Raw genomic sequence first — 8,220 nt, 5'->3', positions numbered from 1 at the left:
AATTAATTCCACAATAAATCAAAAAATTATAGTAAAAGAATGTATTAAATAATTTTTTTTGATACGTAGGCGATCTAATTTTTTTTAAAAAATTTCTCATTTATTTATTTAATGAGGAGGGGCATAGATGGAAGTTTGATGAAAAAATGAGACAAAAAAATGTAAGGAATGTGTATTTAAAATTTCTCAAGTAGATAACTTATAAAAATTTTCAGCAAAAAAGATAAAGAAAAGGGAGGTCAATTGCACCCAACGTCAAACTTAGAATTTTCCACGATTTTGCCCAAGCATCGGGGCAGAAGATCAACTCAGATAAGTCTTCTATTTTCTATTCCTCTAAGATCTCTAATAGTACTAAATCTGATATTACAAGTATTTTGGGAATTCAACACAAGGTTTCAATTGGTAAATATCTAGGGATCCATAATATTGTTTTCTGGAAAGACCCCTTGAATGCTAAAGAATTACTTTTGAAGATCTCAAATAAGCTCAGTGGTTGGAAAAAGGCCACCCTTTCTAGAGCGGGGAAGCTTACTCTTATAAAATCTAATATTGTTGGAATGCCAAACCATGTTATGTCTTGCTTCAATTGCCCTCCAAAAGTTACTAAAGCCATTGATAAAGAAACTAGATCTTTCTTCTGGGGTAAGGATTGTCATTCCCCCCCAGTTGCTTGGAACCAAATTTGTCTGCCTAAATCCTTAGGTGGTCTTGGAATTCGGCCAGCAGCTTCCTTCAACAAGGCTGCTTTGGCAAAATTAGGCTGGAAAGTGATCTCTGATCATGATAACTGGTGGGTGGATATTGTTCGTAGGAAATACTTAAGAAAACATGCTTTTTTCATGCAAAATAAGCAGGCCAACCATTCTATGGCCTGGAAAGGTATTCTTGATAATAGAGATCTTTTAATCCAAGGTATGCGCTGGATTGTTGGTAATGGTACTGACATCAAATTCTCGACTTTCAATTGGGCCTTTTCTTTTCCTTTGATCAATCTTATTTCGACTACTAATAGAATTTCTATTGATATTGATGAGAATGTTAGTGATTATATAGTTAATGGCTGTTGGAATGTTAATAAACTTTCTATTTTCCTTGATCATGATACAGTTAACTCTATTTTAAGTATTCCTCTTCCTACTTTGGACTCTAGGGATGATTTTTTCTGTTTAGGGTTAACTCTATTTTCGGTTGCTCCCCATTCGAGGGTTAAAATTTTGAATGAAATCTGGAGACTTAACATTCCTCCTAAGGTCAAGATTTTCTCTTGGCTCTTAGCTAGGGGAAGATTGAAAACTAGGGCAAGACTTGCTCGTTATTCTACTAATTATGATTCTTTGTGTGCCCTTTGCAGCTCAGGGGATGAGGACTTAAACCACCTTTTCTTCTCCTGCCCCTTTGCTGCAAATGTTTGGCGCTCTGCTGGCATTACCAATACAGATTTCCAAAACTTTGAAGAACGGTTCTTTCCTGGTTCAGGAAGGATTACCAAAAGTCTACTACTGAAAATCTTCTCCTTCTTTGCTGGAAAATTTGGGAGGCGAGGAATAACCTCATCTTCAGACATTCTCCCTCTCTTCCTAACATGGTGGTTCATGCTGCGGCATCCATTGGTGAGAATTACAGAAGGAATAACCCTTGCCTTTTCAAGGGTCCTGCTTCTACCTCTCAAGTTATTCGCTGGTCTCCTCCTCCTGCTGGCTTCGCCAAGCTCAATTTCGATGGTTCTGTTGTCAACAATAAGAAAGCAGCTGCTGGTTTTGTTATCAGGGATCATGATGGTTCTCCCCTTTTTGCTGGTGCGAGAGCTATTGGTCATGCTTCTGTCCCCATTGCTGAAGGAAGTGCTGTTCGTGATGGTCTTTATCATGCCTTCCTCCTTAACTGTCGAAAGCTTTATGTCGAAGGTGACTCCAAGTTAATTATAGACTCCATCAACAAAAAATGTGCTCCTCCTTGGCGTCTTCGTACTCTTGTGAAAGACATCCTCAGTCTGGCTAGCAATTTCGAAGCTGTTTCCTTCTCTTATGTTCCCAGGGAAGCCAACTTCGTTGCTGATGCTGTTACAAATATGGGTCATAGATCTTCTACTCCTATCACTTGGTCCAAAAAGTTGCCGTTCTCAGCTTTGTCTGCTTTTAATTTTGATCAGTTTAGTTTTGGTTGTAATAGGGGCTTTAAGTTGTAATTTATTTTCCTCCTCAAAAAAAAAAAAACGTCAAACTTAAAAGCAGTATAAAACAAGAGAGTAACAAAATACTAGATTAAAGAGGACCAAGGGTAGTAAGTGCTTTTGCGACAACAAGACATCAAGACGTGTAGGAAAAAGCTATGAGTAAACGCAGCAGCTAGGATTTGAATCACAAAAGAAAAAGAGGAAAGGATTGATATGTACCAGACCTTCCTCTCTGTTTCTTACCTTTTAAAATGGAGCCACCCTTTACTAGGAAGCTGCTTGTTTCAATTGCCACTTTCAAATACGAAGCTTCCCAAATTGTTTGTGAATGCAACCGCAAGTCCACAATAGAATTATATAATTTAATTAGCCTATTAGGCGTCATAATTAATGGGCTGAAACCCAAACTGTGGCCCAAAATAGAACCCAGGACGCAAATAAAAAAGAAGAAAACGAATAGACGGCGAGAAGATCCCAGTGGCCAAGTAAGTCCCAGCTTCTTCTTCTTCTTCTTCTCCAAATCGGCTGCAGTATGAGTAGCGCCATTAACGGTATTCTCTCTCTCTCTCAGTTTTACTTCATCATTTTGATTTCTAGTTATATATGAACATTTTGCTTCAGATGCCACCTCGCCTTCCTTCTTCTCCGACAAATCCGCAAAGATCTTCGTCGCCGGCCACCGCGGCCTGGTGGGCTCCGCCATCGTCCGGAAGCTCCAATCCCTAGGCTTCACCAACCTCGTCCTCCGCACCCACGCCGACCTCGACCTCACGCGCCAGAACGACGTCGAGTCCTTCTTCGCCGCCGAGAAGCCCCAATTCGTAATCCTCGCCGCGGCTAAAGTGGGCGGCATCCACGCCAACAACACCTACCCGGCCGACTTCATCGCCCTCAACCTCCAAATCCAGACCAACGTCATCGACGCCTCGCACCGATTCGGAGTCACCAAGCTCCTCTTCCTCGGCTCCTCTTGCATTTACCCCAAGTTCGCGCCCCAGCCCATCCCTGAATCCGCGCTCTTGACGGGCCCACTCGAGCCCACCAACGAGTGGTACGCCATTGCCAAGATCGCCGGCATCAAGATGTGCCAGGCTTACCGGATTCAGCACAACTGGGACACCATTTCCGGCATGCCTACCAACTTGTATGGCCCGCACGACAACTTCCACCCTGAGAATTCGCACGTGCTCCCGGCATTGATGAGGCGATTTCACGAGGCCAAGGTCAATGGTGCCAAAGAGGTGGTGGTGTGGGGGACTGGAAGCCCCTTGAGGGAGTTTCTGCACGTGGATGATCTCGCCGATGCGGTGGTGTTCTTGATGGGAAGTTACAGTGGGTTGGAGCATGTCAATGTGGGTAGTGGAAAGGAGGTCACTATTAAGGAGTTGGCGGAATTGGTCAAGGAAGTTGTGGGGTTTCAAGGTCAGCTTGTTTGGGACTCGTCCAAGCCCGATGGAACTCCCAGGAAGCTCATGGATAGCTCCAAGCTCGCCGGATTGGGTTGGACCCCGAAGATCTCACTCAAGGAGGGGCTGGTTGGTACCTACAAGTGGTACTTGGAGAATGTCAAGCAATGATAAGGCAGGTGATTTGCATTGAATGTGAGTTTTGTCCCTTTATCATGAGCTTTCAATTGTTACTGTGTGGTGCTTAGTTCGATCTTGTTGTTACAGTTTACATCCAAAGCCTATGTCAGATTGTGTATCGATTATGTGGAATAAGTTATTTGTGAATGATCTTGAAGAAGAGTACTAGAACCAATTGAGTTATTGTTGTACGACTTCAAACAGATTAAGCCATTTAAAACTATTGAATATATTAGTGCTTTTACTTGGTGCTTTACATGTGTGTTTTCACAACATGGTGCACGCCTTTGAATACATAATATTGCATGCTTCTTATCTCAAATCTGGCTTTGCTATATTATCCTTTCCCAGGGCCTAGTTGGATCTTATTTAAGGTTAGTCAAATTAATGTCTCAATAAAAAGAGGTTTATGAGCCTTGCTCTGAAATATAAGTGTTATAAAATTGAAACTAAAGAAATATGACAGTTAAAGTTAAATAAAAAAAAAAAAAAAAAAACTTGGAATCAAAATATACAGGATAAGAAACAAAAAAGAAGAAGATTAGTTTAGGGAACAAAAAGGATGTGGTTCTAACTTCTAACTGCAAATCAAGATGGTTCTCACCTTATATCCAAAATGGTCTCTTACTTTCCCAAGTGTTGCATGTTTTTATTTATTTTTACTAGTGATTTATTCATTCTTTGCTTGATACCGATAAATCCTCCATATCTGCTTCGTGGATCGAGGCTTGAAACTGAGGCCTCCTGCCGGACCATACAATGTTTAGGAACAGGAAACTCTAGCAAACAGCTAGGTTGGTACTGTAAGAGGATTCGAACCCCAGACCACATGGGTGCAATCTATGTGCCTGACCATTCCTATTACTGGTTTTTCTTAGTTGTTGCACAATTAGATTGTTTCACAATTAGATTGATGCATGATTAGAGTTCCCTCTGTGATGTTTGTTTCTCGTCTCTCCATTGACTTGAGTTGGATGAGCTGTTTCATCTCAAGTTGTACACTAGACAGTGTTCTAAGTTCTGACAGATGAAGAAGTTATTTAGATTTACCGCATCGTTGACATTGGGGCTTATATGTCTATTTGAATGAAGATTTTAATAGTTTTCCTGGGACTTATGTTTAGTTTTCCAAAGGTATCAGCTGTGAGTCAATAATTAGACTTTTTGGGTTCCTAAAAGTCATTAATGAGGTCATTCCATGTTTAGTCTGTTTTAGTGTCTTCTGTAGCTCTGTAAAAGGGTCAGTATGTAGTACTTCATATCAGAGAATGAGATTGCTTTTGTTTTTTTTGTTTTTTGTATTTTTTTTTGTATCAAACAATATCTCTCGAGTGATTTTTGAAAGTTGTTAGTGTGATTCCAAGAATCCTTCTAGTTTGATTCCAGATTTCCCTTTACTGTCTAATACTCCCTTTAAGCCTAGGACCCCTAACCACAACACCCCACACATTGTAACCCTAAACTTGACCTTCTACCTCAAACGCATTACCTAGTGGCTGTCCTACATCACCTTTACTCTTAAGACCATTTTCCTTGCATTTAGTATGTGGGGATTTTGTCGAGCCTCAATGTGTTTCCTTTCTTTCAGTTTATGTGAAAAAGTATCATTGCACCTATTCTAATCATGTTGATTAGTCATACTTTTATAAATGATTCTTCTTTCAGTTTATGTGAAAAAGTATCATTGCACCTATTCTAATCATTTTGATTAGTCATACTCTTATAAATGATTCTAGCAAACGAACCAGAGCCTAACTAATATGGTTAAGGAGGAGACGATCATGACTTATTTTGTTTGTAGTTATTCCTAAATTATACTTATCGATATTAGTTCAGACACCATGTTTTGGGATTTGTAGGATAATGTTGGCTGTATAGAGATAAAGAATCTACTTATCGATATTAGTTCAGACACAAGGAATTGATTTAGCCATATTTTTGAAGTGTTAATATACTTGCAGTAAAAGAATCATTCTAGTTTGGGTTGGGACTGTAGTCTTGAGATAAGAGATTTCATTCTAGTTTGGGTTGGGATTAGTTGTCGTTTTGAGTTACAATTGAGATGGTGCACCAACTGCTCTTGGTGGTTTGCATTTTAGAGCTAGTTAAGTTCTTTGTTGCACATGAGTTGTGGCTCCAGGAAACCAAAGCTCTACAGTGTCTGAAGAAGATCTGATGCTGGAGGGCATGTGGCTTATGCTGATAGAGATAAAACATAAAAGAGCCATCAGAATACTGTCTTGTCAGTCCACATGGAATGTTGTTCTAGTAAAAGAGCCTGGTATGGAGAATATGTGACCCCTTTAATCTTAGGGATATCAATTCCATTCACCAAGAGAAAAGAGCTTTGATTAATCTCATCTGAGAGGCGTAAAAGAGGTGTAAATCGATTTTGTGAAATATTTCTTATTGGGAAATTTTACATACACCTCTTTTTTGCCATATTTTTTTCCAATTTTTTCTCTTCTCCGTTCTTCTCACACTCGGTTCTCTTCCTCTTCTCTGTTGCTTAAGTAACAACTAGTTGGCTATAGGCTGTACGCCTGTAACTAAACAGAAAGAAAGAATTAGAGAAACTCGAGGGAGAGGCAATCGAGCAATCGTACAAGAAATTATGCAGTATGTGCATCAATTTCTTGATTTTTTATTTATACATAGGAACACGACAATATATAAAAGAATTTTTTTATTGGGCAAAATTTAATGTTCTAGGTAAGTCTAATTATAGATAACTAGACTCCAAACACACCTTATGGGTGTGGATAATTACGTGGGAAGTTATTCCACAGAATGTAAAAAAAATTGCTGCACATATTTTGTTTTTGTTCAAATAAATCCAGAATATGTGTCTGGCCCAAACTCTAGGTTACTTGAGCTAGTTGTAATAGAGTTTTGAATTAGAGATATTCTCGGAGATATTCATAGATATCCGATTAATTGTACGATTATCTTTCCTTGTACAACTCTGATTCTATGTCTTGTAATCTTATATATAAAGATGACCCTATTATTAATGAAAGTACGACTTAATTCTCTCATAATTCAGTTTTCCTTAAACACGTTATCAGCACGAAGTCCTAACCCTGAAACCCTAATATCGTAGCCTTCAAACCCTAACAACCTCCGCCGCACACCTCGAAGCCTCACACGCCAAGCCAACCCGCTCAGGCGCTTGCTGCTATCTCCTAGACGCAGCAGCCCAGAAGCAGTAGCAACCCCCGCTGTCAAAAGAAAAAAAAAAAAAAGGAAGAAGAAGCTCTCGGCCAAAAGTCAAAGAAAAAGGAAAAAAAAGGTTGGGAGCGGCCCACGTATTAGGCAGAAGAAGAAGAAGAAGTAGAAGCAGAAGAACAAAAAAAAAAAAAAGAGGAGGAAGCCTGCCCACTTGCCAGAAAGAAAGAAAGAAAAGAAAAGAAAAGAGAAAGAGAAAAGAAGGGGTGTGGCCCACTGCCAGAAAGGAAGAAAAGAAAGAGAAAAAAGGGGCCGGCCCACTGCCAGAAAAAAACAAGAAAAAAAAAACCATTGCTGGAAGAAGAAAGAAAGAAGAAAAGAAAAGGGCGGGCCTAGAAGTAGAAGAAAAGAAAGAAAGAAAAAAAGGAGAAGTCGGTCCAGAGGAGGAGACGCGGTCCATACAGGTGACTCGGCCCACTTCAGCAAAAAAAAAAAGAAAAAAAGGGGCTGATGCGGCCCAAGTCAAAAGAAAAGAAAGAAAGAGAAAAAAAAGGAGGGAAGCCCAGAGAGAGAAAGAGGAGCAAGCCCACATTGCAAAAGAAAAAAAAAAAAAAAAGGGAAGCAGACCACCGCCAAACAATTCCGGCGACCACCTCTGGCGACGATTTCTGGCCACCTCCGGCGACCAAATTCCGACGACTTTTTCTGGCAATTTTATACACTTTTCAAGGTATGTTTTAAAGGTTCTATTAGTTTCCGTTTTTGAAGTTTTTTTTATTGTTTTTCTCTTCTTTTTCCTCGGAGACTTGCAACCTCCCTCTCCTACCCCCCCTTTCTTCTTCATAGGGGAGACTAAAAGCCGAACTGTGAGGATTTGTGCTCACTCCAAGCTTGGAGCTTGTTGAGATCTCCAAACTTAGAGTTTGTAGAAAATTTATGATCGACCACTTACATCATTGTTTCGATCTAATCCAATACATCTTGAAATTGTATTTCTTAGAAGCGACTACGCTCAGAAATTCCTAATTTCTTAGAAGTGACTACGCTCAGAAATTTTTATTGTTTTTGTGGTAGCCTTTTCGCTCCGAAACTAACCTTACTTTCTTGTTGTTTTTCAGGATGAGTAACTTTCTTGTTGTTTTTCAGGATGAGTAACCTGAACAAGTTGAGCTTCGCTCCACTAGAGACAACAGGCGCAGGATATCACAAGTGGGTCTGTGATGTGCGCCAGCATCTTAAGGCTGATGGGATCCTAGATACGATCTGAGAGCCAAGTCAGAACGTGCTTAC

The 8,220-nt window shown here is 40.0% G+C and overlaps 2 protein-coding genes across 2 annotated transcripts; both read left to right on the top strand.

Annotated features, from left to right (window-relative positions):
• Nucleotides 1-1,585: 1,585 nt before the first annotated feature.
• LOC133711594 (uncharacterized) lies at nt 1,586-2,188 on the top strand. Its single transcript, XM_062137698.1, has one exon. It carries the CDS (start codon nt 1,586-1,588, stop codon nt 2,186-2,188), a length of 603 nt encoding a protein of 200 aa, XP_061993682.1.
• A 378-nt stretch (nt 2,189-2,566) lies between these two features.
• LOC133710270 (putative GDP-L-fucose synthase 2) lies at nt 2,567-4,018 on the top strand. The gene is made up of 2 exons (XM_062136298.1): nt 2,567-2,727; nt 2,798-4,018. Exons 1-2 carry the CDS (start codon nt 2,709-2,711, stop codon nt 3,751-3,753), a joined length of 975 nt encoding a protein of 324 aa, XP_061992282.1. The 5' UTR covers nt 2,567-2,708; the 3' UTR covers nt 3,754-4,018.
• Nucleotides 4,019-8,220: the final 4,202 nt, after the last annotated feature.

The sequence above is a fragment of the Rosa rugosa genome, chromosome 5 (genome assembly GCF_958449725.1).
Source record: "Rosa rugosa chromosome 5, drRosRugo1.1, whole genome shotgun sequence".
NCBI classification, from domain to species: domain Eukaryota; kingdom Viridiplantae; phylum Streptophyta; class Magnoliopsida; order Rosales; family Rosaceae; genus Rosa; species Rosa rugosa.
This window is presented reverse-complemented; position numbering and strand designations above follow the sequence as displayed.

Coding starts and splice junctions, on each gene's coding strand:
- LOC133711594 (XM_062137698.1), top strand. CDS start 1,586: ATGGTGGTTCATGCTGCGGCATCCATTGGTGAGAATTACAGAAGGAAT.